General features: G+C 40.2%; 1 protein-coding gene across 3 annotated transcripts in view; it reads left to right on the plus strand.

The window, feature by feature from the left end:
- TASP1 (taspase 1) overlaps positions 1-19,203 on the plus strand; it is a 209,214-nt gene that overhangs the window by 21,168 nt on the left and 168,843 nt on the right. For all 3 annotated transcript variants that reach the window (XM_033939302.1, XM_033939300.1, XM_033939301.1), the window contains exons 5-6: positions 10,914-11,034; positions 18,692-18,776. In XM_033939302.1, coding sequence (XP_033795193.1) covers positions 10,914-11,034; positions 18,692-18,776 — 206 coding nt within the window. The remainder of the gene's footprint in view (positions 1-10,913; positions 11,035-18,691; positions 18,777-19,203) is intronic.

Genomic DNA, 19,203 nt, shown 5'->3' on the forward strand with positions numbered 1-19,203 from the left:
AAGCTGTGGTAGTGGCTTTGTAAAAAGGGTCCTTTGTGAATAGTGCGACTCTTTCCTCGGTCGTGCATACTCTTTCCATAAACAACATGGTGCTCGTTCATCAGCTGTTGTCAGTGTTGGAGAATATTAGAACATAAGAATAGCCATACTGGGTCAGACCAATTGTCCATCAAGCCCAGTAGCCCTTTCTCACGGTGGCCAATCCAGGTCACTAGTACCTGGCCAAAACACAAGGTGTAGCAATATTCCATGCTACCAATACAGGGCAAACCGTGGCTTCCCCCGTATCTTTCTCAATAACAGACTATGAACTTTTCCTCCAGGAACTTATCCAAACCTTTCTTAAAACCAGCTATGCTATCTGCTCTTACCACACCCTCTGGCAATGCGTTCCAGAGCTTAACTATTCTCTGACTGAAAAAAAATTCCTACTATTGGTTTTAAAAGTATTTCTGTGTAACTTCATCGAGTGTCCCCTAGTCTTTGTAATTTTTGACGGAGCAAAAAATTGATCCACTTATACCCGTTCTACTCCACTCAGGATTTTGTATACTTCAATCATATCTCTCCTCAGCCCTCTCTTTTCCAAGCTGAAGAGCCCTAACCGTTTTAGTCTTTTCTCATATGAGAGGAGCTCAATCCCTTTTACCATCTTGGTTACTCTTCTTTGAACCTTTGATAGCGCCACTATATCTTTCTTGAGATAAGGTTGCCAGAATTAAACATAATATTCCAAATGAGGTCGCACCATGGAGCGATACAGGGGCATTGTGACATTATTACTCTTGTTAACCATCCCTTTTTAACTAATTCCTAGCATCCTGTTTGCTTTTTTGGCCGCCGCTGCACATTGGGCATAAGGTTTCTTCGTATTGTCTACAATGATACCCAGTTCCTTTTCTTGGGTGCTAATCCCAAAGATGGACCCTAGCATCCAGTAACTGTAATTCAGGTTATTCTTCCCAATGTGCATCACTTTGCATTTGTCCACATTAAATTTCATCTGCCAGTTGGACACCCAGTCTTCCAATTTCCTAAGGTCCGCCTGCAATTTTTCACAATCCGCATGTGTTTTAACAACTTTGAACAGTTTAGTGTCATCTGTAAATTTAATCACCTCACTCATCGTTCCAATTTCCAGATCATTTATAAATAAGTTAAATAGCACCGGTGCCAGTACAGACCCCTGCGGCACTCCACTGTTTACTCTCCTCCATTGAGAAAAATGACCATTTAACCCTACCCTCTGTTTTCTATCCGATAACCAATTCCTTATCTACAACTGAACTTTGCCACCTATCCCATGACTCTTTAATTTTCTCAGGAGCCTCTCATGAGGTTTATCAAAAGCTTTCTGAAAATCTAGATTCACTATATCAACTGGCTCACCTTTATCAACATGTTTATTCACACCTTCAAAGAAGTCAAGCAAATTTGTGAGGCAAGATCTCCCTCGGCTGAACCCATACTGACTCCATCTCATTAAATCATGTTTATCTATGTGTTCCACAATTTTATTTTTTATAATCGTTTCTACCATTTTGCCCGGCATCGAAGTGAGGCTTACCGGTCTGTAATTTCCCTGATCTCCCTGTAGCCCTTTTTAAAAATCAGCGTAACATTGTCCACCCTCAAATCTTCAGGTAAGAACATAAGAACATAAGAACATAAGCAGTGCCTCCGCCGGGTCAGACCACAGGTCCATCCTGCCCAGCAGTCCGCTCCCGCGGCGGCCCAAACAGGTCACGACCTGTCAGAATCATCAGAAGGGGCTCCCTTGCCACCTTGGCTTCCCATTTAAGTCCTGCCTTCCTATCGAAGCCCTAGCCCTCCGGTCTTTCACATGCACGACCTGGTTGGTTTTTACTCATTACCTGGTTAACTTTCTATACTTGTGTTACATCCCAGCTCCTCCTTCAGTATCCCATGATCCCTTTATCCCTCAGGAATCCGTCCAATCCCTGTTTGAATCCCTGGACTGTACTGTGCCTGATCACTTCCTCCGGTAATGCATTCTGACAATTTTAGCGACAGATTACAGACCACTAACAGCAGGTCATCAATTTCATGTTTGAGTTCTATTAGTACTCTGGGGTGTATACCATCCGATCCTGGCGATTTATCACCTTTTAACTTGTCGATTTGGCTCAGTACATCTTCCTATATTTTATTATATTTTTTTTGTTTTAAATCTGTCCCGCATGAAAATTTGAGGCGGGGACATGTCAGTCAATACAGGCATATGACCGACTGAAGGCTCTTTGGTGAACAAGTTTGTGTTTGAAATGCTTGAAGTGTTTAATATTTACCTTGTTTTGAAATAAAAAAAAAACATTTTGTGGCAATTTTATGGTTTTATGGTCTGTCTTTTTCTGACTTAATGGTACTATTCCAAAAACCGAAAAATTCCCAAAACCGAAATATGGCTGGTTCCAAGGATTTCAGATAAAGGATCTTGTACCTGTAGTCTTATTTTTTTATTCATGAACTTGATAAAGCCAAACAAAATTATCCACAAAAAAAACATGAATGCTGCTCAACTGTATCACTTAATTTGTTAATGCACATAATAAGGATGTTTAATTAAATGTTTGGATTCACCTGGTCTGCACTCTGCACCACTTCTAAGTCAGCTGCTAGGTCCTAGCCAAAGCAGAATGTCAGTCAGGGGAGGGAGGGAATGTTGGCTGTAGCTAGATTAATTTACAGGAGGGGCTTTCCTTTGAGATGACTCCAAAAGCTAACCCAAGGCCCATAGTACATGCCCCCAGGAGTTGGATAATGATCAGAAGCAACTATAACTTGATACGCTATTTCTGCTTTTTTAGGCCTTTAATTAATCAGGGTAGCTTTTGATTTGCAATAATTAGTTTAGGGGTTGGGAGGATTGTTTCCTTCTTCTGGACTAGTCACACATTACAGCAATGTGAACTTTGGATCTCAGCTGCTGTAATCAGTTTGTTAGGTTTTCACTCTGTTATGTTTGTATTCTTTGAGTTTTTGTCTGTTCCTAGTTGCCCCATGTTTGGTTTTCCATCATCATTTTTGGATTGATTCCCTCCATCTGATTGTGGCCAGGTGCTCACTACATCATTGTTTGCCTGCAACTTTGCACTGCTTGGAAGATGAAGTATGATCTCTCTGTTTTTTTTATTTGTATTAAATTATGCTTGGATGCCACTGATCTAACAGAATCTGACAGCTATTGTGAGTGAACAATTTACTTTTTGAAATACCATTTGTTACCTTCAGTAAATCAGTTATGCATTAAAATTGCATTTAGCATTGAAGGCCATGAAACCTATACTAAACTATTTCACTTTTACAGTACCAATGAGCTTCACAGAAAGAGCCTGTGAATCATTCAGTTTTGAAAGGCTTATATATGGCTTATTAGGCCTTTGGAGGCTATTTGCAGAATGTTATCATGTTGGATCCAGAAAGAAGTACAGAAATTTTTAAGAGTTAATCTATTTGTCCTTTCAAGCCTTTGTCAGGAAGTTAATTGTGTAGCATCTATATAGGTTAGTTAGAAAAATAAGAGTTGTAGTTTTCAAACTGGCAGTTTTCAACAGGAGTTAGAAAGTTTTGCTAGCAGATAAAGGAAATAGACTGAATATCAAATTTAAAGTTTTATCTTCCTGAAGTGGCATTGGAGGTGGATATCTTCCGAACCTTTTATATCATAGTATACTTCGATCCTCAGACCCCTTAGATGTTTTTCCTCCAGTTTGCTTTCTCATGCGCTTAATCTATGTGATAAACCTTTTTCCTTCTACTGTAGCCATTTCTCACTCTGTCAGGGGAAGGCATAAGTGGGGTTAGAGCAAGAGTAAAGACCAAGGCAGAGAAGCTTGCATCCTGGAGATAAATGAGTGGCTGTGGTGGGGGCCTGCCAAAGTCTTCTAGAAACTACAAAATGCTGGGCAGCACATGCACCAGGGCTCCTTTGGTGATGTCACCTATATGTGAGAATGCTTGTCCTGCTGTCTTTGGAGACTACCTGTTACAGGTGAATAACAGTAGGTGATCATCTGTCATCCAGTGATCACCGTATAGTGTGGTTCAAAATTAAAATAGGTGTGGAGAGAGTTCATTCAAAAGTGAAGGTTCTAGAATTCAAAAAAACTAAGGTGGGAGATTACCTCAAGGAATTGTTAGTTGGAAGAGAACATCTGCAAGAAGTAGGAAAGCAGTAGGCAAAACTGAAAGGAACTAGTATAAGGGCAACAAACCTTTTTGAAAGGAAAAATAAATAAAAGTAAGAAGAGAAGAAGCTTGCATTGGTTCTTAAAGTAGTAGCTGAAAAAGTAAAGAAAAACAGGTTAGCGTTCATAGACTACAAGATTTTGCAGGAAGAGAGAGACTGGCGACAATATCTAGAAAAGCTGAGAGCAGCTGGTAAAGTAGATAGGAAAGCAACGATGCAAATGGAAGAAAAAATAGCCAGTACTGTAAAATGGGGAGGGGGAGAGAAACAAAACACATTTTGGATGTGTGACGCTCATTGTGACATTTAAAGATGAGGGGGAGGTATATATAGAAGCTGATAAGGATAAACTAGAATTGCTTAACAAATATTTCTGCTCTTCTCCTGGCCCTTCAACTGAGAACATAGGACTGTAGAAGACAAACACAAACAGAAATGGAGGCGTGTTAGATCCTAAATGATTTTTGAAGGACCGTGTTTATGAGGGTCTATCTAAACTAAAGGTGGACAAAGCAATGGGACTGGATAGCATACATCCAAGGGTACTGAAGGAAGTGAGGCATGGCCTAGTGGTAGAGCCACTGCCTTTGCACCCAGAGGCTGTGTGATCAAATTCCAGGGCTGCTCTTTGTGACCCTGGGCAAGTCACTTAATCCTCCATTGCACCAGGTATATATGTACATATAACATAAGAATTGCCGCTGCTGGGTCAGACCAGTGGTCCATCCTGCCTGGCAATCCGCTCACGTAGCAGCTCCCAGGTCAAAGACCAGTGCTCTAAATGAGTCCAGCCTTACCTGCGTACGTCCCAGTTTAACAAGAACTTGTCCAGCTTAGTCTTGAAACCCTGGAGGGAGTTTTCCCCTACAACAGACTCCGGAAGAGCGTTCCAGCTCTCCATCAGAGCATTGAGTGTGGATGTGTAAAAACAACAAAAAAAAGGCGTTCCAATCCATTACCCTTTCCTTACTGAAAGAGCTTAGGGAAGTTCTGGCGGCTCTGCTGGCTGAGCTCTTTCAATGATTCTCTAGAACTTGATGTGGTCCCAGAGGACTGGAGAAGGTCAGATGGGGACCTTTTCAACAAAAGCGGAAGTGAGGAAGTGATTGGGAACTACAGACTGGTAAGTCTGACTTCTTTGGTAAGTTGGATTGCGGGGGAGAGCCCAGGTATTTCAATTTTAGCAAAGCCTTTGATGTGGTTCTGCATAGACAACTCCTAAACAAATTGACTGCCCTTGGCATGGGCCCTAAACTGACTGGGTTAGGGACTAGTTAAGTGGAAGGTGACAAGATGATAGTGGTAAATAGAACTCAATTTGAGGAAAGAGATGCTACCAGTGGTGTACTACAAGGTTCAGTAATTTTTTACATTTTTGTAAGCGATTTTACCCAATGGCTATTTGGTAAGGTTTGCATCTTTGCGGATGATACCAAAATCTGCAATAGGTTAGACACTTGTGATGGTTGGATAACATGAGGAAGGAAATAGAAAAGCCTGAAGAATAGTCCAGAATTTAGCAGCTAAGATTTAATGTTAAAAAAAGCAATGTCATGAATTTGGACTGCAAAAATATAAGGGAATGGTACAGGTTAGGAGGATTTGGGTATGAATGTATGTGATTATCTTAAGGTGGCTAGACAGGTGGAAAAGGTGACAAAAATAGCTAGAAGGATGCTTTGGATAGAGGGAGAGAAATGGCCAGTAGGAAAAAAGGAGGTGATGATGCCTCTGTATAAGAGTTTGGTGAAACTTCATTTAGAAAATTGTGTACAATTCTGTAAACCATATCTTCAAAAAGATATAAACAGGATGGAGTCGGTCCAGAAGGCAGCTACTAAAATGGCACAAAAAAGTTTTTAGTAGTCCAAGTGTCAATACACTAAATAAATAAGGAAACATTCACTAAAACAAATCCAGAATATCAAAACTTATCATTTCATTCCACTAATTAACTGAGGGTAGGAAAAGCCTCAGAGAATAGGGCTGGTACCCATATGGATATCAGTCGCAAGAAAAATCCTGCTGCCCTTATACAGTCATAAAAATAACCTCAATTTAAGCACAAAAGATACTTCAAAAAGCTACAAAACTGTTGTTTAAAGGGATACAGGTGGGGAGCAGAAGAAACTCTCAAACATCTATAAGTAAACTTATACATTAAGGCCCTGATTCTATAAAGGGTGCCTAAGTCCTACCTAGCACTGAGCGGGACTTGGGCGTCCAAACTAAGTGGTTAATGAGCCATTTAAGGATCTTAACGAGTGATAATTGGCACATGGACATCCAAAGGATGTGGAGGTCACTTTGTAGGCGCCTCCACAATTTCATGGGACGCCCATTGGGAAAACTCACGCCTAATGGAATAAGTGTGGGTGTGGAATGGGTGTGGTCTGGGTGAGGCTTCAATATGGGCATCCTTAGATTCATTTGCATAGCGCTGAGCAACCTAAGGCATTCATCTCATGCCTACATTGTAGGTGAATGAAAACCAGGTCTACTTTTCAGCATAGTTTGGGCTTCAAATAGACCTGAGTTCTATGAACGGAACTTAGGCACACTTTGGACGTCCTTAATGCGATCTGCTAAATAGCTCTCTGGATTTTTATTTATACTTTATTAAGGTCAAAATACATTTAATAAGGCACCACATAAACAGGGCACATCAAAACAGATATATTGCATGCAAAACCTTCTATTTTTGTGGACAAACAGCAATGCTATTTGCTAATTAGAGGAAAAGATCCATTAACCGAAGCACAGCACATGAAAAACACAGCTTTATGTTTCTTGCTAAAAAGCTACCCTTTTATTCTGACTAAATAGTGCTCCAATCAGCTCGCTACTGAAAGCACATGAAAAATATATATAGATTGAATACATAACTTCATTTGCAAAAGCATAAAAACTGAAAAAAAACACCTCCAGATATAGACCTTAGCATGGCTTCTACTTCATTGCAAATGGAGGCGTGCAGCTGCACAGTGCTGATCTTACTGTGAGATCATCAAGGTGCACCTGCAAGGTAGAATATCTATTGAGCCAAAGCAGCTTCCACTAATGTCTTTCTTCCTCACATCTGATATGATAGCTTAGGGATCTGCTAAACCACAGTTCTTCAACCGCCGGTCCGCAGAAAATTCCTGCCGGTCTGCGCAGGGCCGGTGAGATTGATGAGCTTCAATTTCTTGCCGGCTGGGACGTGTTAGAAGAAAGGCCACGGCTGGAACATATGCACGCTGGGAGGAGAAAGGAAGTGATGCCAGACTGCGGGCGCAAGATGGAGAGAGAAGAGGGGAATTGCTGAATGGAACCAGGAAAGGGCGGTGCTGAATGGGAGGAAAGGGGAGATGTTGGCGGGTAGGGCAGACGAAATGTCTTCACATTGGATAGTTTTGCATGTTAGCATAACAAAAATAAAAAAATATTACTCAGCTAATAGAGGGAGAGCACAACAGCGTATGTTGATTTACAAAAAAAAACAAAAAACCGGGGATTTCCTGCTGTTCAAACAGCAATTTCCTGCTGGTTCGTGCAGGGCCGGTGAGATCATGGGGAATCTCCGACAATGGCTTTCTCCCCTCCCAGCAGCTCTCCATACTTACCAGCACAGCGATTCACTAAGGCAGCCTTGGGACTTTTGCTGAGTCGCAGCTGCCTCTGATGGTACAACTTTCTCTTTCCTCAGAGGCAGCACAACCCATCAAAGGACCTAAGGCTGCCTTAGTGAATCGTTGCGCTGGCAAGTACGGAGAGCTGCTGGGAGGGGAGAAAGCTGGGAAGCTGCTGGGCAAGGGAAAATAAGGCTGCTGGGCAAGGGAAAATAAGACAAGGGAGCTGCTACTGGACCTGGAGGGAAGGAGAAGGAGAGATGCAGCTGGGAGGGGAGGAGGGAAAAGAGTCTGGGAAGCTGCTGGACAAAGGAAAATAAAGGGACAGCTGTTACTGGACCTGGAGAGAAGGAGAAAGAGAGATGCTGCTGGGAGGGGAGGAGGGGAAAGGAAGAGAGTTACTGCTGGACAGGAGGAGGAGGGAAGGGAGAAGGAAAAAAGGAAGGAAAAAGATGGCAAGGAGATTAGAGGAGGGGAAGGGGAGAGGCAGGTATGAGAAAGTAGAGAGATTGATGATGGGAAGGGGTCAGCAGAGAAATAAGCAGAGAGGGACAAAGATGCTAGATCTGCTGTAGGAGAGATAAAAATGAAGAGAGCAGTGAAGCTGGAATGAATCATGTAAAAAGGAGAGAGGGGGCGCAGGCTGGATGGAAAGGGAAAGGGGCATAGAAAGAAGACAGATACTATATGGAAGGGGGAGAGGGCAGACAGTGGATGGAAGGGGCAGATGCTGGATTGAAGAGACAGAGAGGGTAGACGCTGGAAGGAAGAGAGTGAAAAGAAGATGAAAGCAGAAACTAGAGATGACAAAAGGTAGAAAAAAAATTATTTTATTTCTATTTTGTGATTTAGAGTATATCAGATTTGAAATATATATCCTGCTAGAGCTGGTGTTAGACATAACTGAGGACTGCAAAGCCCAGGCAGTGGCTTAGGGTTCTCTCTGACCAGGGGGCAGTTGCCCTAGTTGCACTCCTCTAACACTATTCCTGTCATGTGTGACTGCGGTATTCTATTAGCATGATATTTCTGTGTAGCATTCTGTAATAATTTGGCTTATTCAGTTTTCTTGATAGTAGAGGGGATATATGTGAAGGGGAGGGGAGACAGGGGTTTTGTTGATCCTTGCTCTGTATTATTTGAATTTATAAAATGACAATTGTACAGAATATTGTTTCTTTTTATACTTTAATAAAATACATTCAATATAAAATCATAACTGAGGCTTGTGCGGATGGGATCAGATGGTTTACGGGGACTGAGCTTGCAGAGACATGGCGGAAACGGGTTTTTTAAATTTAAGTCCTAGTAATTTGCCGGTCCACAAAATAATTATTTTATTTCCGTTGGTCCATAGATGTAAAAAGGTTGAAGAAAACTGTGCTAAACTATGATCTTGTCAGGTATTTTCACCTTCACATGGTTAGGATCACTAAGCTCTCACGGTAGGAACCCCCATAACTGAAAGGAAGCAGCTGTGGCTCACCGTGTAAAAGCCCTGTGCTCATCTTCCAGAGGTCATGAGTTCAAATTCCAACACATATTTTAATTGTGGCATTCTACCTTGCAGGTGCACCTTGATCTCACAATGAGGTCAGCATTGTGCAGCTGCATGCCTCCATTTGCAATGAAGTAGAAGCCATGCTAAGGTCTGTATCTGGTTTGGGTTTTTTTTCAGTTTTTAAGCTTTTGCAAATGAAGCTATGTATGCAATCTATGTATTTTTTCATGTGCTTTCCTTGCTTTCAGTAATGAACTGATTGGAGCACTGTTTAGTCAGAAAAAGGGTAGTTTTTTAGCAAGAAACCTAAAGCTGTGTTTTTTTTCATATGCTGTGCTTCAGTTAATGGATGTTTTCCTCTAATTAGCAAATAGCATTGCTGTTTGTCCACAAAAATAGAAGGTTTTGCATGCAATATATCTGTTTTGATGTGCCCTGTTTATGTGGTGACTTATTAAATGCATTTTGAGCTTAATAAAGCAAAAATAAAAATCCAGAGAGCTATTTAGCAGATCGCATTAAGAACATCCAAACTGTGCCTAAGTTTTATCCATAGAATGCAGGTATATCTGAAGCCCAAACTATGCTGAAAAGTAGACTTTCTTTACAATGCCTATAGGACCTAGTTTTACAATTGCTATGCAATTTGCTAGCTCACTGTGTAGCACACTGGTTAAACCTACAGCCTTCAACCCTAATGTTGCTGGTTCAAATCCCTGTCACTCTCTGATGGAAGAGAAATAAATAAAAGAATTAAAAAGATCCAACTCCCAGTATCACAATTATAATGAAAAATACCATAAAATCGCCATTCTAATAACATCATCATAATAATAAAATATTATAACATTAAGGACATTGTTTGGACGTCTAACTTTTGCCCAAAACCCAATTCTCTAAAGGACATCTCAAAAATTATAGACGTCTAAACAGTGCTGAGTGCGATTCTACAAAGGATGCCTATCTTGGATGCCCAAACCGTGCCTAACTTTAGGCGCACTTTGCAGAATCAGGACCTAAATGTTTAATATTTAAATTTATAATACGTGGTCCTCAGTGTAAGAACCCGCTCACCAAACCTCCTTGGTTCCTGCCACACACCATCATAGACACCCCGTGTGTGTGCTAATTTAGTGACCATAGAGGTGCATTTACGTGATTAAATAAACTGAATACCACAAACACAATGAAACAGAGTTTCTCTGCCCCTTACCAGCAGACGGCAAAATAAATGAAATCAGCAAGCAATGATATTTACTTAACTGAAAGTGAAGGAACTGCTGCCCGATAGTCAGTTACTTGTGTTTTCCACTGTTAATAAAGGCACCATGTCCTCAGGGCTGTAGAATAAATAGAGAAAGTTCATACAAATGCCTATAGATGTCCAACCAAGCCCGGTTTCAAGGCTGAGAAGCCCCTTCCTCAGGGACTAGCAACTACAGCTCAAAACCAAGCCACAAACGCTGAGGTCCGAAAGCCCCCTCTTGTAAAATATATATACAGCATGGTGACTTCTATAATTATGTTCTAGTTATTCTTACTACTTATGATTTGTATATTTTACTTGCTGTACTTTTTTCTCTCTTTTTAGGATTCACCTTTCACAAATGCAGGAATGGGATCCAATCTGAACCTTCTTGGGGAGATAGAGTGTGATGCTAGTATAATGGATGGAAAATCTTTAAGTTTTGGCGCTGTTGGAGCACTGAGTGGTATGTTTTATTGTATGTTGATTCAAAAACACTTTGAACCTAGTCAGTAGGTGTCACTGATGTGAAAAGACTGACATGTACTTTCTGTGGCTAGGGCTGTAAGAAAAACTTTGTGGTATCTAGGCCTCTGATTTGAGAAGCAGGAACCAAGCATTGGAATTGAACTTGGGTCTACCTCAGGGATCTCAAAGTTACTCCTTGAGGGCCACAATCCAGTTGGGTTTTCAGGATTTCTCCAATGAATATGCATTGATAGCAATGCATGCACATAGATCTCATGCTTATTCATTGGGGAAATCCTGAAAACCCTACTGGATTGCGGCCCTCAAGGAGGGACTTTGAGATTCCTGGTCTACCTTGTAGCACTCTGGTTTCTGAACCATCTAACTTGCCAGGAAAGCAGATTTTTTTTTTTTTTTTTAAATTGTAACATGGCCAAAATAATTTTGTCTTTTATTTCTGAAATGAATACAAATATTAAATATTATGGCAAAAAGGAAAGGGAACATTAAAGAAGAGAAAGTGAAATCTAATGAATGGGGAAATTGGTACTTGGATAAGATGGTAGGAGTGCTTTAATCTGCTGATTTAAAATCTAGTTGTTTTTGTGCCAAAAGAGGCTCTTGTTAGAACTTACTTGAATGGACATTCCAGTTTATATTTTTGTGTGTAGATAAAGTACCTTCATTTATTTTTACATGTGTAATATTCACTCATGCCACTGTGCTACAGGATATACAGAAAACAAATAGAGCATAAAGATGCAGAACCTAAAAAAAAGCATACAACATACCTGGCACTGCAATTCACTGGAAACCCATGCGACTTCCAAAACATACATGATAGTGTTTGCTTGTTCATGGTGAGAGTAGCACTAATCAATCTTTCTCGGAAACCTTTTAGATTGTTCTGCTGGTAAAATAAATTGTAGGTAGGTAGGACCTTAAATAGAACAATGGACTATTAAGTTTAAACTTAAACTTAATCCTGACAAAGTACTTCATCTTAACGGCCAAAATTTTCCAATAGCTACCTCTATTAAAATCTTGGATGTTACATTAGACCGTTATCTAACTTTAGAGGACCACATGGATTTAATGATCAAAAAATGTTTCTCGATTCTTTGGAAACTTCAAATTATTAAAAAATATTTTGACCTAACATCTTTTAGGTTATTAGTACAGTCTTCAATCTTTTCTGCCCTTGACTACTGCAATATAATTTACTTGGGGGTCCCATAAAAAAATCTCTAACAGATTACGAATAATTCAAAACACAGCGGTTCGTTTGATTTTCGTCTTGAAAAAAATATGATCATGCTAGCCCATACTATCAACAGCTTGTCTGGTTGCCGTTTGAGGCAAGAGCGTTGTTCAAATTTGGTTGAATTTGCTTCAAAGCATTGTTTGGTTTGGCTCCAGCATACCTTTCCTCCCATTCTGAATTGTATAATTCTAACAAGATTACTAAAAAAATTTACTTGTTTATGTTTCCAACCCTAAAAGCTTGTCATTATAAGAGAATTTTAGAAAAAACAATTGCATTTCAGGCAGGAAAAATGAATTCCTGGTTGAGCACTTTTCCTCAAGCTCAGTCTTATTATTCTTTTAGAAAGTTATTGAAAACCTATTTGTTTGATAAATGTGTAATCTGATTATTTTTTATTGTATTTTTCTTTGAATATGTATGTTCACTGATTGTACAGTCTTCTTTGATGTGAACTGCCCAGAACTATGTGGTGGGGCGATATACAAGAATAAAGTTATTATGATTATTATTAAATGTTTTAGATTTATTTTAAATTCTATGCTGTCTATGCCAAACCAGTCTCCAGCAGCAAGCTGATAGTTCAGCTCGCAGGAAGAGTGTGTACAATGAAGGTACTGCTGCTTTACTTTTATATTCTTTGTGAGCAGTAATATTTTGTATTCTTTGCTTGCCTTGACACATACTAGTTTTGTCAGTGAAAGTAAAGATTGGATTCTCTGAACCACAGGTGTCAAAGTCGGTCCTCGAGGGCCTCAATCCAGTCAGGTTTCAAGATTTCCCCAATGAATATGCATTGAAAGCAGTACATGCAAATAGATCTCGTGCATATTCATTGGGGAAATCCTGAAAACCTGACTGGATTGCGGCCCTCGAGGACCGACTTTGACATCCCTGCACAACGGTGCTGTTGCCCAATCACATATCAATTGCTCCTCTGGCAAAGGTAAGCACTGGAAATGTAGGCCAGAGTTTTCTAGGCCTTGAGGAGTAGTGGCTCGTGGCCAGTAGGGGGTGATGTTTATGGGACGGTAATGGAGTGGATATCAAAACATGATAGTGCAGTATTTTTGTAGAGTTTTTCTACACAAATGCCTGTTTTTCGTGTGATTCTGGGTAACTCTAGTTAGATACAAGCTAGAGAATGACACGGTGGCGGTTTACCCGCGGCTACCGCGTTTAGCTGCGGGTAGCCCGCCAAAAACGGGGAATGAAAATTAGCAGCCTCTGCGGTGACGGGGACAAGGCCATCACCGCCCCGTGGAGCGGTGAATGGTCTTGTCACCACAGTGAGGCATAAAGGATCGTGCGGTTCCCACAGCCCCCACCCGCCCACCCGCATGACGGCTCAATCGTTTAACCAGCTTCCTCTCTCCACCTCACCTTAGTTTGCCGGCTTTCTTTTTCGGCGACCGGAACGCTTTCAAAAGAGCCGCGCATGCGCGGCTGCTCAGTATTCAATCTTCAGCTCTGACCCAACCGGAAACAGGAAGTTGCAGCAGAGCAGAAGATTGAACTTTGAGCAGCCGCCCGTTCGCGACTCTTTGAAAGCGTGCCGGTCGCCGAAAAAGAAAGCTGGCAAACTAAGGAGAGGTGGAGAGAGGAAGCTGGTTAAATGATCGATCCGGCGTCCGGGTGGGCGGGTGGGGGCTGCGAGGACCGCGTGTTCCGGCTCACACAAGGAAGGAGGGGGTGAAAGGGAAAAAGTTTCTCTTCCTTGGAAATAGATTCTGAAGTGACCTCATCAAAGAAGACCAGAACCAAATGTACAAGAAACAATGTCAAAAGAGCCCAAAATAGAAAACTGCTACTGCCTTGAGACTCCATTATTGAAGGAATCAACTTGAAATCACAGAAGAGACAGGAAAAGGTTAAATGCCTCATGGAATCCTCAGGTACAAAACACAAACCAAATTGTGAATGAAATCAGAGCAGACAGTAAGAATTATAAAATTGATGTCATTATCCATCTGGAAAAAAAGGTGTACTAGAAATAATGCCTCAGCAATACAATTTTCAGAAGTTCTATTTGCTCATGGTAAGGGAGAAGAGAGTCTGCTAGTGATGGTGGGGGGACTGATAGAAGATATGAAAGAAGGGTGGTAGAAAGGAACAGATGGTAAAGGAGGGAGGGAAGGGTGGTGGTGGAAAGGAATAGAACAGACATTGAAAGAGGGTAGAGAGGAACAGACCCTGAAGGGAAATGTGGAAGGCAGAGTGGGGAGAAGATGCTGGAAGGGAAGAAGACAGATGCCAGACTATGGGGGAGCGGAGGGAAGAAGATGGGTGCTAGACCAATTGTGGGAGGGGGTGAAGGGAGAGGCACAGTAACAGCAAATGGAAGACGCAGAGAGAATACACAGTGAATGGAAGGAATTGAATGAGAAGATGTGGAAAGCAGAAACCAGACAACAAAGGTAGGAAAAAAAATTCTATTTATTTATTTATTTATTTTTTGCATTAGGATAAAGTAGTATATTAGTTGTGTTGATAAAAATTTATAAACAAAGCCCTGCCAGCTGAACATCTTTCTCTAGTTCAGCAGCAGGAACTTTGATTTATAAGAAAGGAATAAGCTAAATATTACAGTACTATATGGATGCAGCGGGGACGGTGACGGGGCGGTGAAAGGGATGGCAGTGACGGGGCAGTGAAGGGAACGGCGGTGAAGGGAACTGGTGGGCCGGGGACAGTGCAGTGACGGGGACAGATTTTTTCCCCGTGTCATTCTCTAATACAAGCATATGTGTTATTTAAGGCCACGCCCAATAGAAGCGTACGAAAAACGGGTGAATAAAAATCTGTATATAAATGTGGCTAAGGCCAGAAAAACACACTACAGATTAATATAAGGGAAAGTATAATAATATTATTTTTATGTACTTTGCTATTGGGCTAGATCATGAAGGAAACCAGGATATACAAGGACTCCATTTTGGGTTCTTGTGTCTTTGGAATCCATTTTGTGTTCAGTTTTTTCCAAGTCTTTGTTTAGGCTTCCTAGCATCGTGGTGTTAATGGATACCAGATGTGCCTTAGGCTGGCTAGGAAGAAGTATCCTAAACTAAGATATAACATGCATTAAATATGAATGGCCGAGATATGAATGAAAATTATGAATGAAAGGGGCCCCTGGAGTGATTGTGTGACTGTATTGAACAAAAGAATGGGTTTTGAAAAAACATATTATATATATTTGCAACCTAAAGAAATTCAAAGGGTATAACATCTGGAAATAATTAAATCAGAGACTGCTGCTCTAACATAGGAAGGCTTCTGTGTGCAGATCAATGAAATTTGAAACTGTCAGCTCAGGGGGAGGCAGCCTCTCCTTTCCTCTAAGGCTGACAAATTTTCAGCACTGGTTGTAGGGTTTAGAACTTTTCAGCAGCTTGTTTGATACATAGACAAATTGTCTGAAATAAGTTTTAAGAATGATAAAGGAATATTGGATATGTTATAAAATGTTAATGTATATTCAGAAATGAATGTAAACAAACAAATAGGATTTCTGAAACTTTTAAACGTAGAGGAATTTCTTTGTCTAACTTTAAACACCACCTATGTTATTTTATTGGCTGTCAAGCTGATGATGTCACACTGAGCCAAAGGTATATAATGGGGGTGTTTTGAGATATTAAACTGAGCTCGTTATCAGAAGGCCAGCATTTTGGCAACTATAACGATCTCCCACTAACGTAACTGCTAATGCAATTATGCTTTATTCTTTTGGTGTCATGATTGGAAAAATTAAAACAATAAAATTATTTTGGTAACTTTACGTTGGCGACATGTTGCATTTTTTAAAATTATTTTTCACACCTTGAGTGAAAGCTAGTAGCTTATTTTACAGCTGCAGCTTATGAATGCGCCAGCGGCCAGTTCCCGTGCTCAGCCTACATTTCCAGCGCTTATCTTTGATATGAGCCGCTCCTATGAAGGCACCTACTGGTGCCTAATGCCACTTCCAAGGTTAGCCACACCTACATTGGCGATAGGAGTCTCTGGAGATGCGATCCCAGTGCCATTTTTTTAGTCGCCAGTAGGCGCCTGAACATTTCTTTTAAAAGAATTCTTAAATGGCATTTCCCTCAGGTGCCAGCAGGGCACCTACCAGCAGCAAAATGAAAGTGCCTTTTATTGAATATGGTTATTAAACAGAAGCTCCCCAAAGGTAAATCTAAATGCAATATCATTCACAATATCATTTTTACATGTTGGTAGGATATAGCTCAGAGACATGGAGGGGTCAACAAGGGGGACAAACCCCCATCCACCTCACCACCCAATCATTGCTTGATCCTCCATTTTTAAATTATTGAGCAAAATACTGCTTGTAATTGATAAAAATACTTGAACACTTTTTAAAAATATAAATGAAATTGAGAAGTGAAAAAACATTATTTCTTATGGGGAAATTCTTTTTGATATAGGAGTGTTTTGGATTACAAGCATGTTTTCCGAACAAATTATGCTCGTAAACCAAGGTTTTACTGTACTCATAACCAGCTACCTAAATCTTTGGCATACTTCTGAGCCACCCGTGTCCCCTTTGGAGTTGTGCACAAGATAGGTAGGCAGGTTATAGAGTAGAGGCATAGGGCAGATCTGCATGTAACTATTGATTGCTAGTTAATGCCAATAATATCAAACTTTTAATAAACTAATAATTAATTATCACCTATTTAGTCAATTAGTTCATGCACAGATCTGTGATCAGATCTGCGTAGGTCTCCCATCTTTGGGAGACCTATGCCGAATCCAGGGGATGACATTCAAATTAATCCCAAAAGGATCAGATGCTCTCCATTTTTCATCCTGCCCCAAGGGTCTTATTTGGGAAAAAATGATGCTAAGATGGAACAAGCCAATCAACCACATAGGACTCGGTGCTCAAGAGGAGGGAGCTACTGTAAATTCTCAAGAGAAAGCACCAAACTGTTTCTCGGAAGTACACCAGTCCCAGGAAAGCTGACACACTGCCTGAGAAATATTACATTTTAGCAGCCGTGTCATTCATAAAACTTTGTCTCAATAAAACTTTATGGGAAGGGAGCAAGCACTTGCATTCAGTTTTCAGTCTATATCAGGGGTAGGGAACTCCAGTCCTCAAGAGCCATATTCCAGTCGGGTTTTCAGGATTTCCCTAATAAATATGCATGAGATCTATTTGCATGCACTGCTTTCAATGCATATTCATTGGGGGAATCCTGAAAACCCGACTGGAATACGGCTCTTGAGGACTGAAGTTCCCTACCCCTGGTCCATATCTTAAGCATGTGAGCCCTAAGTGCTTGTTCCATCTTAGCATCATTTACTTCCAAGTAAGATCCCAGGGTTTGTTGCTAATTTTGATTGTTATATGAATGCCTTGATGCTTGTTTGACTTTTTATGATTTTATATAGTTTGCATGGATTTATGTTATATTTTTGTAGAAAATCACAGGAATTTAGATCTGGTCAGTTTGTATGTATTTTATTTATTATTTTTTCATGTTTATTTTATTATATGTATATATTTGTTTTTGAAGTCATTATTTGAATGTTATTTACTTTGCGGTCCTTTTACTAAGGCATGCTAGCCATTTAGCGCTTGCTAAACACTAACGCATTATAATCTATGGACGCGTTAGCGTTTAGCACACGCTAAAACATCTTGCGTGCCTTGGTAAAGGGACCCCTTTATTTACTTTTCACACCGCCGTATCTGCTTTTATTGTTTGTGTACATATTTGCGCAATGTGTTTGGCTTATTCAGCCCCAACATAAGTATACACTTACTTGGATAGATGTAAGTATTGTATAAATTTAAACACTCAAAAGGCGCTTACATTTAGACAGCCTGTTATAGAATGAGAGGAACAGTGCTGCTGAAATTTCACTGATAGAATGTTTATACATTTTATTGTCTGCCACTGAATATATAAATAAACCCTTTTGAATATCTGACTTAATATTTCCTCCTACTCTCAAAGGGGTACCATATTTTCTGAACAATGGATAAGATCTATATTGGCACAACTAGCAGATTGCGTAGCTTTTTTTATGAGGATCAAATGAGTCTTTCTAGTGGATAATAGTTTTTCTGTCAGTATTTGAGAACTGGTCTTCGATCATTGGACCTTTTTTTTTAAAGATTTAACTCATGTCTTTCCAGTAATAGTTCAAGGTGAGTGTATTCAGGTAAAGTAGATTTTTTTCCTGTCTCCAAAGGGCTTAGCATCTAAGTTTGTACCTGAGGCAAAGGAGAGGCTAGTAACTTGTCCAAAGTCACAAGGAGTAGTGGTGGGATTTGAACCTGGTTTCCCTGGTTTTCAGTCTGCTGCTCTAACCATCAGGGTACCTCTCTACTCTGTTTTCTTTTGCATATTGTACTATCTTTTTCTTTTAGGCATTAAGAACCCTGTGTCTGCTGCAAACCGATTGCTGTGTGAAGGACAGAAAGGAAAACTCTCTGCTGGCAGAATTCCACCTTGGTAACTGTTTAATTTTGCTTTCCTCTTTTGCTTTTTCATAAACACAATAATTATAAGGGCTTTATGGGAGAACAAGAAAGCTTTCTTACTTGCTCTTAGTATAACAGAAGGTACAAATATCCATAAAAATAAGGAGAGGGAAAGAAATTATCCTAGATATTTTGATTGAAAATAATTGTCTTGTAAATCTGCCTCAAAGAAGAATGATTCATACCATATTTAATATGTTCCTGACCACCATAGTTTAAAACTTTGGCATGTACTTGGTTTTGTTTTTTTGGGGTTTTTTTTTTCATTTAAATGTGCTCTTTGTACAAGCTGAACTTTTTACATTTTTATGAATACCGAAGAAATGAGTGTAATAGGTTATAAAGCCTTTTTCTATTGGCCACAATAATGTTAAACAAGTTGGGATTTAAATTAGAAA

This window comes from Geotrypetes seraphini, chromosome 3 (genome assembly GCF_902459505.1).
Source record: "Geotrypetes seraphini chromosome 3, aGeoSer1.1, whole genome shotgun sequence".
In the NCBI taxonomy this organism is placed as follows: domain Eukaryota; kingdom Metazoa; phylum Chordata; class Amphibia; order Gymnophiona; family Dermophiidae; genus Geotrypetes; species Geotrypetes seraphini.